Source organism: Mobula hypostoma, chromosome 7 (assembly GCF_963921235.1).
Source record: "Mobula hypostoma chromosome 7, sMobHyp1.1, whole genome shotgun sequence".
NCBI lineage: Eukaryota > Metazoa > Chordata > Chondrichthyes > Myliobatiformes > Myliobatidae > Mobula > Mobula hypostoma.
In genome coordinates this window covers 168,497,486-168,518,803 of record NC_086103.1, presented here as the reverse complement: position 1 = coordinate 168,518,803, position 21,318 = coordinate 168,497,486, and the positions used below count along the sequence as shown (strand labels likewise).

General features: G+C 40.4%; 1 protein-coding gene across 3 annotated transcripts in view; it reads left to right on the top strand.

Moving 5' to 3' along the window:
• Positions 1 to 21,318, top strand: part of tubgcp5 (tubulin gamma complex component 5) — an 81,351-nt gene that overhangs the window by 33,105 nt on the left and 26,928 nt on the right. For all 3 annotated transcript variants that reach the window (XR_010018763.1, XR_010018764.1, XM_063054536.1), the window contains exons 11-13: positions 1,210 to 1,412; positions 16,411 to 16,526; positions 19,893 to 20,167. Coding sequence is in view for 1 of the 3 variants with exons in the window: in XM_063054536.1 (XP_062910606.1) it covers positions 1,210 to 1,412; positions 16,411 to 16,526; positions 19,893 to 20,167 (594 nt within the window). In the remaining 2 variants the exon portion in view is untranslated. The remainder of the gene's footprint in view (positions 1 to 1,209; positions 1,413 to 16,410; positions 16,527 to 19,892; positions 20,168 to 21,318) is intronic.

The following is a 21,318-nucleotide window of genomic DNA, read 5'->3' as shown; positions in this document are numbered from 1 at the left end:
TCCTGGCACTTATCCGTGTAAGCGGAACAAGTACTACACATGCCCTTACATTTCCTCCCTTACCACCATTCAGGGCCCCAAACAGTCCTTCCAGGTGAGGCAACACTTCACCTGTGAGTCGACTGGGGTGATATACTGCGTCCGGTACTCCCGATGTGGCCTTTTATATATTGGCGAGACCCGACGCAGACTGGGAGACCGCTTTGCTGAACATCTACGCTCTGTCCGCCAGAGAAAGCAGGATCTCCCAGTGGCCACACATTTTAATTCCACATCCCATTCCCATTCTGACATGTCTATCCATGGCCTCCTCTGCTGTAAAGATGAAGCCACACTCAGGTTGGAGGAACAACACCTTATATTCCGTCTGGATAGCCTCCAACCTGATGGCATGAACATCGACTTCCCTAACTTCCGCTAAGGCCCCACCTCCCCCTCGTACCCCATCTGTTACTTATTTTTATGCACACATTCTTTCTCTCACTCTCCTTTTCTCCCTCTGTCCCTCTGAATATACCTCTTGCCCATCCTCTGGGTCCCCCCCCCGCTTGTCTTTCTTCCCGGACCTCCTGTCCCATGATCCTCTTGTATCCCCTTTTGCCTATCACCTGTCCAGCTCTTGGCTCTATCCCTCCCCCTCCTGTCTTCTCCTATCATTTTGGATCTCCCCCTCCCCCTCCAACTTTCAAATCCCTTACTCACTCTTCCTTCAGTTAGTCCTGACGAAGGGTCTCGACCTGAAACATCGACTGCGCCTCTTCCTATAGATGCTGCCTGGCCTGCTGCGTTCACCAGCAACTTTGATGTGTGTTGCTTGAACACAACTTACTAACCCATACATTTTGGAACTGTGTAGGAAACTCACGCAGTCACAGGAAGTCATACAAACTCCTTACAGACAGCAATGGAATTGAACCTGGGCCATTGGCATTATAAAGCTCTACGTTAGCCGCTATGCTACCATGCCACCACTGTCTGGTCTTCAGCTTTACCTATTTTATTAACTTCAAACTCTTAATTGATCTTATTGTTGAGCATTAATTTAATTTTTCCTGGTTTCTACATAGCATTCATAGGATTGAATACATACTTATTGAAGGCAATATATATAACATTTTATCCCTTCTTTTGCAGACTTTGGTTTACCAATTGGCTATCACCTGCTCCTATGTTATGTTACTTATTGTGTGTATGTATTTTTGTTTTAAGATGAGACGGTTACCCTGGCAGCAGTACTTGAGAAACTGGCTCCTCGATTGTCACAACTTAAGATGCTTCAAAGAGTATTCAGCACAGGAGTAGCAGAGGTTCCGCCCGATACTCCAAATGTAATAAGAGCTTCCCATTTACTGAATACACTGTATAAAGCTATTATTGAATATGACAGTGTAGGAGAAGCTGCTGAACGGACGGTGAGTGCATCTTTTATTATCACATAGCTGGGTTGCGAGGTGGGTCAGGACTATTTAAAAAAAAAAGTAAAATACAAGATTTATGTAACTTTACTTTCGTTCCCACGTGTAATATTCTCTTCCTTTTTTGGGAAGTTGGTGATCTATGGCAGGTAATGACCAATGGACAGTTTTTGACAGGAGGTGCTGTTGAGGTGGATAACTTCACTTGCCTCAACTCTGAACTGATTCCATAAGCCATGGACCTACTTTCAAGGACTCTACAACTCATGTTCCGGTTTTATTTATGTATTTATCTGCAGTAGTGTGCAAAAGTCATAAGGCACCTATACTGTATATACAGTGCCTGGTAAAAGTATTCTGCCCCCAATCCTTTGTTCACATAAGTAAGTATTAGAATCAGGGATTTTGATCAATTTAACTGAGAATTTTTATTTGTGAATCACATGTTCCCTTTTCACAGCAGAGCCCAAAAAACGGGAAATTGTGAATCATGGAAAAGCTAAAAATTCAAAAACTGAAATGTCAGCAGTTCAGAAGTATTCGTCCCACTTTGCTCAGTATTTAGTTGAACCACCCACCTCTCACAGCTATTACAGCTAGCAGTGTTTGTGGATAAGTGTCTGTTCGCTTTGCACAATGTGATGGAGCCAGGTTTGCCCATCCTCCTTGCAGAATTGCTCAAGCTGTGCAAGTTTAGTCGGGAAGTGGCAATGGACAGCAATTTTTCGGTCTTGCTAGAGGTTTTCGATTGGGTTAAGGTCAGGACTCTGACTGGGCCACTGAAGGACATCAATTTTCTTCATTTGAAAGCAGTCCATGTTTATTCTGGCAAAGTGCTTTGGGTTGCTGTCGTTCCTCCGCAGTTTAAACTTCCTGGCAGAGGCCAGTAGGTTTTTATCCAGCATTCCTCTTTCCAATAATCCTGACCAGATTTCTAGTCCCTAATACTGAAAAGCATCCCTTTAGCATGATGCTACCTCCAACATATTTTACAGTAGGGATGGTGCTACCTGGCTGATGTGCAGTACAGGTTGACCACCAATTTTTCAGGACCCTCAGTTCCTGAGCCTTGCTGGATTAATGTTTTTGCTGGATTCAAAGAGGTCATGCAATAATATTGGCCCAAATGGATTGTAGAAGCTTAAAAAGGATTGTTAATTACACAAAAATTAAATGTAGATTTATTAATTACTGTGCTTACAAAAACGGTTGCTTCTCAGTTATCTTTTTAAACATTTCATCCAGCCGAAATTGTTTCATGTGTTTTAATCTCTCCCTGTGTATTTTTTTTCTTGCATCAAATAAAAATTCATTAGCTCTTGTTCCTGTCACAAAGGTACATTTCTTTAACCCTTTGATTAAATCACCCAACAACTCAGTTAACTTGTCAATAGTAAATCTTTCAGTTTCATTTGTTTCATAATCATTGCTGCCATCTTCATTCCTTGCAGTGTTTTTATCAGCATTCAGAACACTTGTCTATAATTCCCGAATCCATAAGGTGATGCACAACAGGTGTTTCGTCATCAACAGTTATCCACTTACGTAGATTTTCTTCGTTAAGACTACTTGCCGTATTTTTGAAAGCGGGTCCTCTCACGCTTTTTGCATACGCAGGCAAATCATGAACAACTGCTTTCTCCTTTGGTACACGAAATCCTGTAAAATCATCTTCAAGTTTTTCTTCAGGTGCATTATCAAACATCAAGGCAGGTCACAATTTATTTCAGGCAACACACATCAAAGTTGCTGGTGAACGCAGCAGGCCAGGCAGCATCTCTAGGAAGAGGTGCAGTCGACGTTTCAGGCCGAGACCCTTCGTCAGTTGTTGACAACTTATTTCAGCCATTCTTTAGTGTTAAAGGTTCTACCTTCTCACACCCTCGAGCAATGAACCAAAGAACATCTTTCATGTTAAATTCTTTAATAAATGTCTGTACAGAATTGCCAGCATTCACCTCTTCATGAAAAGTGAGTGATACTTGGCCTTTAGAGAGTGCAGTATTCCTTGGTCTTGGTGTTGGATAAGGAATGTACAATTTGGTGGCTATTACACTGTAAAACATTCTTATACAGGAGTTCAACTTTGGGGTGAGCTGAACAGTTATCCAAAATAAGAATTTTGCAATCTTCGGGTAACCCTACAGATGTGCAATGTGCTCTGGCTCTGGCACAAAATATGTTTCAAACCACTCTAACATAATATCGATGGTAATTATTTGCGCGATATGCTACCGGGACATTTTAACACCTTTCAAGCCCCTTAGGGCACTTACTCTTTCTGTGAGCACCTGCTGCATTGGAGCACCCTAAAATGGTAACTCCTTAGATTGATTGTCATAGTCATAGTCATACTTTATTGATCCCGGGGGAAATTGGTTTTCGTTACAGTTGCACCATAAATAATAAATAGTAATAAAACCATAAATAGTTAAATAGTAATATGTAAATTATGCCAGTAAATTATGAAATAAGTCCAGGACCAGCCTATTGGCTCAGGGTGTCTGATCCTCCAAGGGAGGAGTTGTAAAGTTTGATGGCCACAGGCAGGAATGACTTCCTATGACGCTCTGTGTTGCATCTCGGTGGGATGAGTCTCTGGCTGAATGTACTCCTGTGCCCACCCAGTACATTATGTAGTGGATGGGAGACATTGTCCAAGATGGCATGCAACTTAGATAGCATCCTTTTTTCAGACACCACCGTCAGAGAGTCCAGTTCCATCCCCACAACATCACTGGCCTTACGAATGAGTTTGTTGATTCTGTTGGTGTCTGCTACCCTCAGCCTGCTGCCCCAGCACACAACAGCAAACATGATCGCACTGGCTACCACAGACTCGTAGAACATCCTCAGCATTGTCCGGCAGATGTTAAAGGACCTCAGTCTCCTCAGGAAATAGAGACGGCTCTGACTGTTCTTGTAGACAGCCTCAGTGCTCTTTGAATCCTGAGGGAACATTTTTGTCTTCTGTTGCTAACGTTTTCCGAGGTGTGCATCGCCAGTATAATGCAGTTTCATCTGCATTATGCACCTGCTCAGGACTGAGATTTTCGTCAGCTATGAGCTTTGCAAATTCATCCATGTACTCGGTAGCTCCTTCATGGTTTGCAGAACATTTTTCTCCACACACTTTATGCGTGGAAATTCCATGGTGCTTCTTAAACCTTTGAAGCTATTCTTCACTATATGTTCTTTAACAATTTAGCTTGGTTCATTATCATACTACCGGATAAGTCAACTCCATCATTCTGGAGCTGGTGAAACCATTCAGTCATTACTCAATCATACTTAGTGCTCCTACCAACTTTTATAGATTTTCTAATGCTCATTTGCTTTAGCAAATCACCATTTGCATTGAGTTGCATTTTTTTCTTTTTGGTGCTTTATGTCATACACACTTGGCGACCCAATGCCATATAAGCCACACAGCTTACGCACAGAAACACCTTGGTCCAGCTTTTACAACATTTCAACCTTCTCTTAGATCGATATGGACTGATGTTTATGTTTGATACCACCACTGGGACTTGTATTTATTTTAGAAGCCATAGCTAGGGTTAAACGCATAAAATAAGCATAAAATATTGGAACTACCACCAATGAGTGCAATGTAAATAATAAAAATAGTGTGCTTTTGTCAAAATGAGTCTCGCCACAGATAGTGCTGCGTGCACCTCACACAGTGCCATCTGGTGGCCGCCCAGTAAACGACATCACATAATTTCATCAAAATTAAAAGAGTATCAAACCATCAGTTTCCAGAAAATTGGTAGTCAGCCTTTATTGAGTTATGCCACATATATTACTTAGTCTTGAAGCCAAAAAGTTCCACTTTAATCTCATCTTTTTCCACATTTTACAGGCAAGGACAATTTTCTTAAAGCTAGGGCTTCTTTCTTGCCACTCTTTCTAAAATACCCTTTTTGTGCAGGGTCTTTGGGATTGTAGAGCCATGAACTTCATATCCAGTTGCAGCCACTGACTTTTGCAGCTCACTCATGACAGTTAGCATCACAGTATCCTCTCTTACAAGTGCCATTCTTCTCCAGTGATGAAATTTAGAGGGGCGGCTTGACATAGGCAGTGTGGCTGTGGTTTCATATTTTTCCTACTTTTTCATAATAGACTGTACTGAACTCCAAGAGTTGTTTAGTGCCTATGAGATGGTCTTGTACCTTCCCCAGATTTGTGCTTCTCTATTATCATTTCCCTGACTTGAAATTGAGTGGGTTGGTCAGGTAATATGTAGTATTGCACCTGAGGAAAGTTAGCTTGGTAATTACAGAGCAGATGAATACTTCTTCAACCTCACAATTTTGGTTATTAATTTTTAGTGAATTATTGACAGGTTTTGAAGTTTTTCTTTTGATATGATGTTTTGTAGATTAGCTTAAAAATCATACTTCAATATATTTTAAATTTAGATTTAGAAAATGAGACAGTAAAATGTGAAAATATATAGTTGTGGGGGCTGAATACTTTTTCAAAGCACTGTATCTAGGGTGTGTAAGACTTTTGCATAGGACAGTATATTGGTTAAAAGTCCCAGAGGCCCAATCAGTGGGATTCTGGAGGCCCAGTCAATGAGAACGGAACACAGCAACAAGGTTTCTCACAGGTTGGCGATGCTTGTTTAAAAGGAGAGCTTTGTTGGTGTTTGGACATTCTGGAGGCCCAGTTAGTTGCAGGAGCAGAGCGTAGCGAATTAACTAAAAATACAGAAGGGACAACAGGGCAGCTGTTATCGGGGTGGCTATTGTTGGGAGAAAGCTGGTGGTGAGAGTAGGAGTGTCAGGCTTTGGCTCAAAAGAGGCTTCGGCTTGGAAGAGGCATTGGCTCTGGGTAAGTTTCTGTTAAGATTCCTTTTTTTTTAATCTCTGTCTTGCTGTACTCCATGTAGTAAATAGCTGTTGTGTGTTCTTCATGCTGGATGTTGGAGTCCTGGGAGACCCAGAGTCTCCCAGAGAACTACATCTGTGTGAAGTGCATCCAGCTGCAGCTCCTTGAAGATCGTGTTAGGGATCTGAAACAGCAGCTGGATGACCTTCAACTTGTGTAGGAGAGTGAGGAGATAATCGATCAGAGTTGCAGGGAGGTAGTCTCCCTGAAGTTACAGGAGGCGAGGAGCTGGGTGACTGTCATGAGAAATGGAAATGTGAATAGACAGTTAACACAGAGCACCCCTTAGGCCATTACCCACAAAAATAAGTATACAGTTTTGGATACTGTTGTGGGTGATGACCTCACAGGGGAACGCCACGGAGACTGGGTTACTGGCACTGAGCAGAAGGTAAAAAGGGGACCAGTAGTGATAGGGGACTCAATAGCCAGAGGAACAACCAGGAGGTTCTGTGGATGTGAACAGGACACCCAGGTGGTATGTTGCCTCCCAGGTGCCAGGGTCAGGGACAACTCTGATCACATCTACAACATTTTAGAGCGGGAGGGAGAGGATCAGATGTGTTGGTACATATTGGTACCAGTGACAGAGGAAGGGAAAGCAATGAGGTCCTGAAGAGAGAATTAAGAGAGCTAGGCAGAAGGCTGAGATGCAGGATCTCCAGGATAGTAGTTTCTGGATTGCCACCTGTGCAACGTGCCAATGAGGGTAGAAACAGGATGATTTGGCAGATAAGTGTGTGGCTGAGAAGCTGGTGCAGGGGGCAGGGCTTCAGGTTGTTGGATCATTGGGATCTCTTTTGGGGGAAGTATGACCGGTACAAAAAGGGACGGGTTGCACCTGAACCAGAGGGGAACCAATATTCTTGCGGGCAGGTTTGTTAGAGCTGTTGGAAGGGTTTAAACTAATTTGGCAGGGGGGGTGGGAACTGGAATGAAGGGGCTCAGGATAGGACGGATGGTAGAAAAGCAAAGGTAGCATGCAGTCAGACTGCGTGGAAGGGCAAGTGGATGATAGGACAAAATTGAGGCAGCAAGGTGAGTATCCGTGCATTAGGGATGCAAAATCAAAAAGGGTAGCAAATACAGCACTCAAGGTGTTATATTTCAATGCACAGAGTATAGGAAATAAAGTGGATGATCCTGTTGCACTATTACAGATTGTCAGGTATGATGTTGTGGCCATCACTGAATCACGGCTGAAGGATTGTTGTAGTTGGGAGCTGAATGTCCAGTATTACACATTGTATTGGAAGGATAGGAAGGTAGGCAGAGGGGGTGGCGTGGCTCTGCTGGTAAAGAATGGCATCAAATCAGTGGAAAGATGTGGCATAGGATTGGAAGATGTTGAATCGTTGTGGGTTGAGTTAAGAAACTGCAAGGGTAAAAGGACTCTGATGGCAGTCATATACAGGCCTCTCAACAGTAGCTGGGATGTGGACCACAGATTACAACAGGAAATAGAAAAGCTGTGTCAAAAGGGCAATGTTATGATAGACATAGGAGATTCTAACATGCAGGTTGATTGGAAAATTCAGGTTGATAATGAATCTCAAGAGAATGAATTTGTTGAATGCTTACGAGATGGCTTTTTAGAGTAGTTTGTCATAGAGCAGTTTGCTGTTGAGCCTACTAGAGGATCAACTATACTGGATTGGGTGTTATGCAATGAACTGGAGGCTATTAGGGGCCAGTGATCACAAGTTCAACTTGATATTTGATAGGGAGAAAGTGAAGTCTGACGTAGCAGTATTTCAGTGGAGTAAAGGAAATTACAGTGGTGTGAGAAAGGAGTTGGCTGAGGTAAATTGGAAGGAGCTTCTGGTAGGGATGATAGCAGAGCAGCAATGGTGTGAGTTTCTGGGAAAAATGAGGAATGTGCAGGACAGATGTATTCCAAAAAGGAAGAAATACTCAAATGACAAAATAGTACAACTGTGGCTGACAAGGAAAGTTAAAGCTAATGTGAAAACAAAAGAGAGGGCATACAACAAAGCAAAAATTAATGGGAAGAAATAGGATTGGGAAGCTTTTTAAAAGCCTACAGAGAGCAACAAAAAGAATTAGAAGGGTAAAGATGAAATATGAAAGCAAACTAGCAAACAATATCAAAGTGAATAGATAGTGAAAGCTTTTTCAAGTATGTAAAAAAAAGAGAGATGAGAGTGGATATAGGACGGCTAAAAAATGAGGCTAGAGAAATAATAACGGGGGACAAGGCGATAGCAGATGAACTAAATGAGTATTTTGTATCAGTCTTCACTGTGGAAGACACTAATAGTGTGCCAGATGTTCCAGTGTGTGGAGGAAGAGAAGTGAGTGCAGTTACTATTACAAGGGAGAAGGTGCTCAAAAAGCTGAAAGACCTAAGGGTACATAAGTCACCTGGACAAGGTGAACTGCACCTAGGGTTCTGAAAGAGGTAGCGCTAGAGATCGTCGAAGCATCAGCAATGATCTTTGAAAAATCATTGGACTCTGGCATAGTGCTAGAGGACTGGAAAATTGCAAATGTCACTCCACTCTAAGAAAGGAGGAAGGCAGCATAAAGGAAATTATAGTCCATTTAACCTGACCTCAGTGGTTGGGAAGATGTTGGAGTCAATTTTTACGGATGAGGTTATGGAGTACTTGATGACACAGGACAATATAGGACAAAGTCAGCATGGTTTCCTTAAGGGAAAATCATGCCAGATGAAGCTGTTGAGGAGATTACAAGTAGTATAGTTAAAGGGGGTGCAGTGGATGTTGTATATTTGGACTCCCAGAAGCCACACATGGGGCAGCTTACCAAGTTAAGAGCTCATGGCATTACAGGAAAGTTACTGGCATGGATAGAGCATTGGCTGATTGGTAGGAGGCAGTGAATGGGAATAAAAGGATCCTTTTCTGGTTGGCTGCCAATGACTAGTGGTGTTCCGCAGGGGTCGGTGTTGGGACTGCTTCTTTTAATGCTGTATATCAATGATTTAGATGATGGAATAGATGGCTTTGTTGCCAAGTTTGCAGATGATATGAAGATTGGTGGAGGGGCAGGTAGTGTTCAGGAAATGGGTAGGCTGCAGAAGGACTTAGATTAGGAGAATGGGCAAGAAAGTGGTAAATGAAATAAAATGTTGGAAAATGCATGGTTGTGCACTTTGGTAGTAGAAATAAATGTGCAGACTATTTTCTAAATGGGGAGAAAATCCAAAAATCTGAGATGAAAATGTACTTGGGAGTCCTTGTTCAGAACACCTAAAGGTTAAATTGCAGGTTGAGTCAATGGTGAGGAAGGCAAATGCAATGTTAGCATTCATTATAAGAGGTCTAGAATACAACAGCAGGGATGTGATGCTGAGGCTTTATAAGGTACTGATGAGGCCTTGCCTTGAGTATTGTGAACAGTTTTGGGTTCCTCGTCCAAGAAAAGATGTGCTAGCATTGGAAAGGATCCAGAGGCTGTACATAAGGATGATTCTGGGAATGAAAGGGTTATCATACGAGGAACGTTTGATGGCTCTGGGTCTGTACTTGCTGGAATTTAGAAGGATGGGGTGGGGGGGCATATCTCATTGAAACCTTTCAAATGTTGAAAGGCCTAAACAGAGTAGAAGTAGAAAGGATGTTTCCCATGGTGGCAGAGTCTAGGACAAGAGGGCACAGCCTCAGGGTAGAGGGACATCGATTTAAAACAGATGCGGAGAGAGGGTGGTGAATTTGTGGAATTTGTTGCTATAGGCAGCTGTGGAGGCCAGGTCGTTAGGTGCATTTACGGCAGAGATTGATAGGTTCTTGATTGGACATGGCATCAAAGGTTACAGGAATGGGGTTGAGGAGGGAATAAAAGGATCAGCAATGATTGAATGGTGGAGCAGACTCGATGGGCCAAATGGCCTAATTCTGCTCCTATGACTTATGGTCTAATGGTCTAAAATAGGAAGGTGGTTGGGAACCAGAAACTAGAAGCTTTGTATTAGCTCAATAGTATTATTATTTGGTAACTAGAAAGACGTGAACGTCTTGGGCACCCTAGCTATCTATATATCTGTATGCAATCTATTTTATCTGAATTTCATGTTGTTGTCATCCACTTTGATAATTTCAGTAATGCTTCTGATATGATCACTTTACTATCTTCATGCTATTCCTTCCCACCGCCCACCAACAAGTTTATGAAATGCATAATTTAGACTGCACTAGTTACGGGGCATGGTATCTTATTAACCTGTTTGCCATTTTTCCTATTTTGGAAAAATGTCTGAGTAGCAAAGGAGGTGATCATTTGTAGCTGTGCAGTGGAGTGAAATAATTTTTAAGTTACTTGTTGTTCTACTGATATTGAATTAAAGTGTGATAACCATATTACAGAATATGCTGTGAATTGGAACATGGAACATACAGCATTCAAGCGCAGTATAGACCCTTTGGTAATGTTTTGCTGACCTTTCAACCTATTCTAAGATCAATCTAATCCTTCCCTCCCACAGAGCCCTCCATTTTTCTATATCATCCATGTGCCTATCTAAGATTCTCCTAAATGTGCCTAATATATCTGCCTCTACCACCACTCCTGGTGGTATGTTCTATGTACCTATCACTCTGTGAGGGAGTGGACTTAACTCTGACATCTTTCCTGTACTTTCGTACAATCTCCTTAAACTTATGACCCCTTGTGTTAGCCATTTCTGCCCTAGGAAAAATGTCTCTGCTTATCCACTCTATCTATGGCTCTTATCTTGTATACCTCTAACTTCACCTCTCTTCCTCCTTCGCTCCAAAGAGAAAAGCCCTAGCTTGCTCCACCTATCCTCATAAATCATGCTTTCTAATCCAGGCAGCCTGGTAAATGTCCTCTACACACTCTCTGAAGCTTCCATATCCTTCCTATAATGAGGTGACCAGAACTGAGCAAATATTCCAAGTGTAATGTAAGCAGAGTTTTCTGGAGCTGCAACATGACCTCATGACTCTTGAACTCCGTTCCCCAACTAATGGAGGCCAAGATACTATATGCTTTCTTAACAACCCTATCAACTTGCATGGTGATAATGAGAACTCTGTGGACAGGCAACTTAAATATTTTAAGTTGTGTTCTACTTGTAACATAAAACTGCATTTGCTCCTTCACGCAGCTTGTCAAATCACAGTGGTGCTTTCTCCATCCTCTTCATAGCTTCCACTCCCACCCCACCATGCCATCTGCAAACTTGGAGATATTACATTTAATATCCTCATCTAAGTCATTGGAATGTGAGGGGAAGGAGAATAGAATGATGCTGCCTTACGAATCCAACCGTGCAGGTTCAGTCCTAACCTTTGGTGCTGTCTTTGTGGAGTTTGCACATTCTGTATCCTTGTAACCTTGTTGGTTTTTCCAGATGCTTGGCTTTCCTTGCATTTCCCAAAGGCTCGTTGAAGTCTTGAGAAACACATACAAAATGCTGGAGGAATTCAGCAGGTCAGACAACATTGATGTTTTAGGCTGAGACTGTTTATTTCCCTCCATAGATGCTGCCTGACCTGCTGAGTTCCTCCAGTATTTTGTGCATGTTGCTAAAGGTCAGACACTTTTGACAGTATGATCACTCTGCCCTATTAATTGATCAGCTCTTAAAAGCAATCCCACTGTTGTGGAGTAAATAATTAATTACTCTTATTGATTCTTGGGTTAAGCGGAAGGATATTTATTTTAACCATTCAATAGTGTGAGTGGCTCATTTGGGTTGCTGGATGCAATCCATGTCCTACGACATAGAACACAGTAAAGCACAACACAGTACAGGGCCTTCTACCCACAAATGATAAACTGACCTATATAAATTTACTCTGTGATCAATCCAATCCTTCCTCCTACACAGCCCATGAACCTCCATTTTCTTATAGCAATGTGTCTATCTGAGAGTATCTGACAGTCTGTAAAATTTAAAAAAACATGTACCTCTGACATTTCCCCTAAGCTTTTCTCCACTCACCTTAAGTGGATGTCCACTTGTATTGGCTACTGATGCCCTGGGAAAAAGGCTGTCCACTCTATACCTCTCATAATCTTATACACCTCGATCATGTTGCTTCTCATCATCCTCTGTTCCAAAGAGAAAAACACTAGCCTGCTTACTCTTTTCTCATAAGACCTCTCTCATTCAGGCATTATCGAGGCAGCTCTACATTGCATCCTCTCTAAGCTTCCACATTCTTCCTTTACTGGAACAACCAGAACTGAACACAATAAGTGTGATCTAACCAAAGTTTTATAAAGCTATAACTTTGAGGCATCTATGAACATTGCCCCTAAGATCCTTTCTGTTCCTCCACACTGTTAAGAACCTTGCTATTATCTTTGTACTCCACCTTCACATATGATCTTCCAAAGTGAATCACTTTGCACTTTTCTAGATTGAACTCAATTTGCCACTTTTCTGCTCGGCTCTGCATCCTATCAATTCCACATGTAACCTCTGTCAGCCTTTTACACTATCAACAATGTGTCATCTGCAAACTTACTAACTCGTCCTTCCATTTCCTCATCCAAGTCATTTATAAAAAGAACAAAGAGTAAGGGGTCTCAGACAGAGCCCATTTGTCACCAACCTCCAGGCAGAATATGTTCCATCTTCTGCCAGCCTTGGACTTCTGTGGGTAAGCAAATTCCAAATCTACACAGCTAAGTTACTATGAATCTCATGCCTCATGGTAACTTAACTGCATGGATTTGGAAAGGGAAACCTTGTCAAATGCTTTACTAAAATCCATATGCTCAATATCTACTGCTCTCCCAGATCAATTTGTTTTGTCACCTCTTTGAAAAACTCAGTTAGGCTCATCAGACAGGACCTTTGTGAAGCCACAAAGCTGTGCTGACTATCCCCACTAAGATAATGCTTCTCCAAATGCTTATATACCCTGTTCCTAAGAATCCTTTCCAATAGTTCACCCACCACTAACATAAGACTCACTGATCCTGGTCTGCAGTACCCTGGATTATCTTTATTACCGTTCTTGAATAATGAAACGGTATTTTCCATCCTCCAATCCTCTTGTACTACCCTTATGGCCAGGGATGACGCAAATATTGTTGACACCTTTACTTCCTGGAATAACTTGGGGGGATATCTCGTCTAGCCCAGATCTGTCCCCTCTGACTTTACAAAGCACGCCATTCTCAAAAAAAAATCAAACCAACCCCCCCCATGTGTAAAAGAAAAATAAATCACGCAAATGGCAGAAAAAATAGTGAAAAACTCAGACTATAAAACATAAAATTGAAAGAGTCCAGACACATTCAGTTTGTCTCATTTCTAGTTCAATCCAGTGCGTCATTCTTTATCTGCAGGCCATCCCAATCAAAATCATGCAGAATAGCAATGTTTAAAACAAAAGGAGCGACTAGAAACAGATCTCAACATTTTAGTGATAAAATTACAGTATCTTCATTCAAAGCACAGGTATGTACAGTAGTTAGCAGTGCAGCCAATAAGGTATAGGGGAGCAAGTGACTGATTGCATTTGAAGATCCCATACTCTGGCCGTGTCATGCCCATTGGCTTAATTGCCTTCGCATTTTCCTTGAAGAACCTTTTTGGAGCCATTTCTGTAACTGTGGAGCCACGTACAAACCAACCCATGTTCTATTCCATCTCTGTTAATGCATGTTAATGTTAGTCAAGTTATTTCCCTGCAGAGGTAAGAACATCATTAACAAAAACAAGACCAACTGCTTATTTCCTAGTTCCCTTTACATTGTTGTTATAACTACCCATTCAAGCTGAATTTGGCAGGTGCATATTTACATTCAGCTAAGTGTTTTTAGTACCCTCCTATTGTCAGCCTTGTGTTTTGCAGCATGGGTGTTCCGATTGAAAACCATAGTTCCCATGTAGATGGCCCTGTTGAAGCACTTTTACCTTCAACAGCGTTCTTGTGTAAAAGATTTCAGGTTGTTTAATGTCATTTCCAGTGCACAAAGGTAAAGGAGAACAAGGTGATTGTTACTTTGGATCCAATGTAGCACAAAAGAAAGATGAAGAACACAATAATTACAAATACATAAGATAGCTTATGCATAGATTGATTTATGTCTGTAAAGTTATGCTTGGCACAGGAGTATCTGTATATAAGGTGACTGTGTAACATGGAAGCAGGTTCATGGGTTTGGTGAGTGAGACAGAAAACACTGACTATGAACAAATATTAATCATTTATCTACAAACAGTAAAAGGTTTGACCAAACATTTAAGTCCCCCCAAGTTACACAAACAACAAAACTAAAAATTCGACAAACAGATTCTTACTTAGAGGTCCTTTGGAGTATGCAGGCCTCTCCTTCACATGTTCTACCAGTCTGTTGGAGTAAGTACAATCTTCTATGCGGTGCTGTGCTGGGGCAATTGCATCAACACAGGTGATGCCAGTGGGCTCAATAAACTGATAAGAAAGCAGCTCTGTTATAGGACTGGGAATGAACACACTGGAGGCTGTGGTAGAACAAAGGAACCTACAGAATATCCTGGCAATTCTGGACAATGTTTCTCACCCTCTGCATGCCACCTTGGCTGAACAGAGGAGCATTTTCAGTAATAGACTAAGACAATTGCACTGCTCCAAAGATCACTATATGAGGTCACACTTACCCTCAGCCATTAGTCTCTAATGAGTCAACCTATCGCCGGGGAGGTGATGACCCCCTCCTATTAGACTGTTTGAAGTAACTTATTTTTTATTCTTTCTTACTTCTAATATTTGTATATCTATGTACTTGTAATGCTACTGTGACAGTAATTAACTTTAGGATCAATAAGTTATCTATCTATTGAAAAGTGCTTGCAAAGCATAACTCCCCAATGGTTCTGTGAAACATGCCCTGGAGACAAAGGGAAAGAGAGAGAGAAACCCACATGTGCTACCCTCTGAGGCACCCGGAACCAGATGCCGTCTGAGGAACTTAGAACCGGAAATTAGTGCTGTGTGCGCAGTCCAAACAATGAGAAAGAGCAGTGGCAGTTTTTAAACGGACCAATCAACGGTTAACACAGCGGAAGCGGCTTTCGACTGGCAAATAAGCCACATGGCTACATGATAGACTGACAGTAAATGATGAAGTAGTGGTAGTGAAGGGGTGTGTTAACTGCTGTGTCTCATATTTAGCAGAATTGCCATCACAAAAAAAATCTAAAGAACATAGTATGTATTTATCTGCAATCTGACCCGGATCTGGGCCGTACCCTCCAAATATCCGGACCTGCCTCTCGGTTTTTTTGCACTACCTTATTTCCCATTTTTCTATTTTCTATTTATGATTTATAATTTAAATTTTTAATATTTACTAATTTTAACTGTTTTTAATATTTTAAATATTTAATGTTTGTAATCCAGGGAGTGTGAAGCGCAGAATCAAATATCGCTGTGATGATTGTACGTTCTAGTACCAATTGTTTGGCGACAATAAAGTATAAAGTATCTGTTACTAAGTAATTTGAAATTGGTTTATTATTATTACATGTACTTAGTTTCCCTGTTTATTTCCTGGGCATTTAAGCTTATGATACTGCTTTCAACTACACAATAAACATGGCGATATTTATTGGTAAAGTTCCTAATTTTATGTGCATTTTCTTGACCTGGTATCTGGTTGGAAAAGAAGGACTGGTTGTAGAGGCAGTTGGTTATCACAATCTTGGAGATTGAATATGGTCAGAACAATTCAAAGTTCAAAGTACTGTAAATTTTATTCTTCAAAGTACATGTATATACAAACCTGAGATTCATTTTCTTATGGACATGCTCAATAAATCTATCGCTAGTAACTAAAACGGGATCAATGAAAGATCAACTAGAGCGCAGAAGACAGCGAACTATAGAAATGTAATTATAGATACAGAGCAATAGCCAACGAGAACATGCGATAAAATGTCCTTGAAAGTGAAGTGGTTGGTTGTGGTAACATTTCAATGATGGGAGTAACTGAAGTTAAGTGTAGGTATCCCCTTTTGTTCAAGAGCTTGATGGTTGAGGGATAGTAGCTGGTCTTGAAGTTGGTAATGCGAGTCCTGAGGCTCTTGTACCTCCTGGATGTGAGGCTATCTTGAGTTGAACTGTCTCTAACATTCTCTTTGCAGGTGTCTCTTCTCTTCTCTTTGTGGGTGGAAACTGTAAGGCCCTATCTTGAAATTGTGGATGAGTGGATAGTCCATGGAAATCTGTCTGACCCTGCAAAAGAATTCATTATCCAGAGGTACAAAATTGTTAATCACCTTCATTACATTGTATGATGTTATATTTGTTACTGATTGTAATTTACTGGGCAAAGTCTTTTTAGGAGTTATTTATGATTCTGTTCTGCATTTAACTGATCTGATAAATTTAGCATTTAGTATTATTTACATAAAGAGATACCATTTCATAGAAGGGTATGGGTGAACTGTCTGTATGGGCAGTGAGGGGGAAAAATAAGACTTTTTGTAGTTTGAGTATGTGCTAAGCTTTTCTGGATAGATAAATTTCCTCTTAGTCTTCCTTGCCCTCTCGTGCATGGCTAGAAAGAGAAATCTATACTTAAGATCATTGATGAGTCAGCTGGTTAATTCAGTGTGTAGTGCAGTTAATTTGTCTTAATTAGGTAATGGTAAAGTTGTTACATTGTCTTATGTACACTGGTTAGAACGGAAAAGTGATCCAAAATTGATACTCAGAATCTCTGGCTAACTTGATTGGAGTTTTGTCTGTGAATTTTGTGCACTGAAGACAAGAGTTATGCTTCATTGTAATACTTCCATAGATGGATAGCTTGCACGACTCATATACGGTAGACCTTTGTGTGTGAGCTTTGAAGACCCTGAGCTGCCTATGAAACTGTGTCCTAATAAGTAGTTCACTGACAAGAGGCTGAGCAAATTTGGAGGGGGTGGGGGGGTAGAAAAGGGAACATTTTTTCTACTACTTGAGTGGTTTTTGTGGTTACTTGTTGATCTGACAGACCAGAGAGGCTTCTAGCTCAATTCCTGGCTTTTGACAACCTCAATGATCTTGGTGACTTCAGAGACAGATGATTTTAATCTTGAGTTGGCTAGAACTAAAATGATGAAATCTTCATTTTTAATTCTGAAGCATTAATAGTTCAGTGTAAATTAATTATGAAAGTACATATATATCACCACATTCATTTTCTTGCGGGCATACTCAATAAATCCAATTAACGTAATAGAATCAATGAAAGACCACACAGACTGGGCACACAACTAGTGTGCAAAAGACAAAAAACCGTGCAAATACAAAAACAAAGAATAAATAATAATAATAAATAAATAAGCCGTAAAGATTATTATTATTATTATTATACTTTCTGAGCAAGATGCATTACACATTGCATTCAACTACTGTTCAATATTTTCTGAAGAGGAAGAACAAGACTGGAGAAAACAGAAAAATGACAAATTAAGAGGTAAAAATTTGACAAGTATTTAAGACATCGCTGGACAATATTATGGTGAAAGAAAAGGGAATAAGTAGATCTTTTCTTATTCTCTCCTTATCCGCTTCCCTTCTAGAAAAGGGGTACGTGATTTTGACAGCTTCAGCTTAAGTTCCCTTCTTGATTTTTTCCACTACATTGTCTGTAGCTGCCGTTCCGAGTCCAATATTATTTAAACTGAAAAATTGGGTCTGCATTGTCATTTAGGACCCATGTTTGGTTACATGTAGAGATGATTTTAAGCATACATTCTGGAAATTTGCTCGGGGCATCCAAGTTAGTCTTTCAGCAAACATTGGAGAGAATTGTAAATCGATTGGACATTTGCCATTTCAAAGATTCAAAGTACATTTACTATCAAAGTACATATACAGTATGCAACCTGAGATTCATTTTCCCACAGACAGCCATGAAACAAAAAAACCATTGAACCTGTTCAAAGAAAAACACCAACCCCCCCCGCATTAAAAAAAACAAACCATGCAAGCAACAAAGAAAACAAGTGAAGAACACCAAACCACAAATGTCATCAAGATTCCAGGCATACTCTGTCCAGCTGAGTTCAGCCCAATCCAGCACTGTGTCATTCGCCATCTAATATGAAAAGTTGTTAAGTAAGGTGGTTTACAGAGGAAACCCTGTGTGGCACTGCAAAATACAAAATGCTGAAGGGTGCAACTGAATTGTGTTACTTAAGGGCTCATGTTCCTAAGATTGGGTATTTCAAGACGGTGATGTGTTTTGTTTTTTAAAAAAAGGCATCTGGTATTTTGAGTTTTAAGGAAATGAGGCTAAACGTAATAAATCTATAGTACCTATATGATTAGGACTTAGATAAACTACTATGCTAATATACACTCAGTTTATTGGGTACTCTTGTATACCTGCACGTTAATGCAAATATCTAATCAGTCAATCGTGTGGTAGCAACTCAATGCATAAAAGCATGCAGACATGGTCAAGAGGTTCATCTGTTGTTCAGACTGAATATCAGACTGGGAAAGAAATGTGATCCAAATGACTTTGGCTGTGGAGTGATTGTTCGTGACAGACGGGGTGATCTGCAACTGCTGATCTGGGATTTTCAGGTACAACAGTCTCTGTTATGGAGAATAGTGCAAAAACAAAAAAAAACATCCAGTGAGTGTCAGCTTTATGAGCGAAAATTCCTTGTTAATGAGAAAGGTTAGAGGAGAATGGCCAGACTGTTTCAAGCTGACAGGAAGGTGACACTAACTCAAATAACCACTTAAGTGGTATGCAGAAGAGCATCTCTGAATGCATGACACATCAGACCTTGAAGTGGATGAGCTACAGCAGCACTGGGATCCACTCCAGTATCTAATAAACTAGCCATTGAGAGTAAATTCATGGAACTTGCATGGAATAATTTCTGAGAATGGCAAACTATACAAAATTGATATTGGAATCATTTCCACTGGCAAGGTAGGCCAGCTTTTTAAATGAGGAAAAGCTCTGATTGAATTTATCTAAATCATACACCCATCCCACAATGTGAGGGAGTAAAAATCTGCGTTATGATTCTGTTACAATGTACAGACGTGAATTTAAAAGCGTATTGGCTTGTAGAAAGAAATAATCAGTGTCAAAGCTGTCATGAAGACAGGAGATATTGAGCATTGAGTGATTTGCACAAGCATTTACATCAAGTAGACGCCATTGTAGTTTTTCAGGAAAAAAAACTCGTTCATTGGCAGAAAATGCATAACTTATATTTGGATTGTTCTTGAAATAGGTGAGCATATACATACTGTACTATTTAGTTTCATGTTGAGCTGTTATGTAGTTGTAATTAAAGTTCAAAATTACCTCATTCTTCACTAACATCATTTCAATCCTCTGCGTTGCTTTATGCATAAATTTACCCATAGAGAATGTTTTAAAACTTCTGCAACTGACTCACCATAGTAAATATTTATTAAGGGATAATTATGTCATCAAGGGTAAAATAAATAATTTGCCTGCCATTTACTGGTGTTGTGTAGAAGGCATGAGTAACTGTACAATGGTACTAATGATATTTCAGGAAACGTATTAAAACAATGGCAACGAGAAACTGAAGCTATTCCTTAAATGATGTTTTTATCACCAATTTATTTTATACACTAGAAACAAAGATGTCCCAGTGAATCATAGAGATTTCTGGCATTCTACTTGTACGTTGTTTAGCGTGTCTGAAAAGACTGGAATGAATGAAAATACGAATGATGGTGCAGGCAGCAGTGGCACCATTGATCAAGAAAATTCCAGTAAGCAACACACAATGGTCTCTTTCCTGAAACCAGTGATCAAACAGATTATTATGGCTGGCAAATCAATGCAGCTGCTCAAGAACCTGGAAAGTAAGGACAACCAAGGCCTCCCAATGGAAAACACTCACCGAGGTAAGGAAAATAATTGCAATGGGACAAAGAAATGACCAGATGGACTCTTAAGTATTTTACATTAGTCTTCACTGGGGAAGACACCAGCAGTGTGCCTGAAGAGGAGAATCAGAATACCAGTCTGATCTGGCGTACATTGTAATAGAAAGCATTTCAAAATTGCAAGTTCTGATACTATCCTGGGATCATTGATTTGTTTTAATAACTCAGGTTCTTACTCACTCAACTTGAGTGAGAAGAAGTTGATGTATTAAGAATCTACTTATGTAATGTTTTGAGTGTCCTAAATGACTAATTTATTCTCTTGACCCCCAACAGAAGGAGTTGGAACTTGGACACACCTTTGCTCCATCACTGTGCTTATTTATTCACAATCAATTAATGGCTCATGTCAGATGAGGCTTATGGGGCAAATTATCATTTATGTGCATTGTACAAAAGTATCTGAACTTTACCCCGTGCATTTTTCTTGTAGTTTAGGACCTCATATCTGGTAATAGCTTCATGAGCCTAAAAAATCATTTGCTATTGCACAATATGTTGTTAAGATTCCACTTTGCCCTTGTGTGAAATAACATTTAAAAAAGTGAAATGAATAGGGAGTGAGAACATCTACTTCAACTTGGTGGTTAAATTCATCAGCCCATATAAATAGTTACTTTAATACAGGAAACAATTTTTGCCTTAAATCTGGTTATTGAGTTTGAACTGACTCCAGCTAGTCCAGCCAAGTGGAGATAAGGATTTGGGTAACAGTTTATTAGCTTAATGTCTGGCAGTATACTTGTTTAAGTGAGAATTGAGTAATTACCATAGTTTCTCTGTGAGCAAGAGATTCAAGCTGCAGTATTCTAAATGAAAGCAAGGCAAGTATAGATATAGGTCGTCTGCAAGGCTTTAATGTCTGGGGGCTTTTGCTATTGCTTGCATGGTTGGGGGGGGTCAGTGCTTCTGCAGGTGCAGTGTATGGGAGGGGGAGGGGTGATGGTTTGGTTGCTGCTTGTGTATGGGGGAGGGAGGACTTTGGGGTTCTGATGTTACTAGCAATCATTCTTTGGGCATTTTTGTTTTGCAGATATCTGTGGAGTGAGAATTTCAGGTTGCATACTGTATACATTCTATGATATTAGATTGAACAATTTGAATTTGAT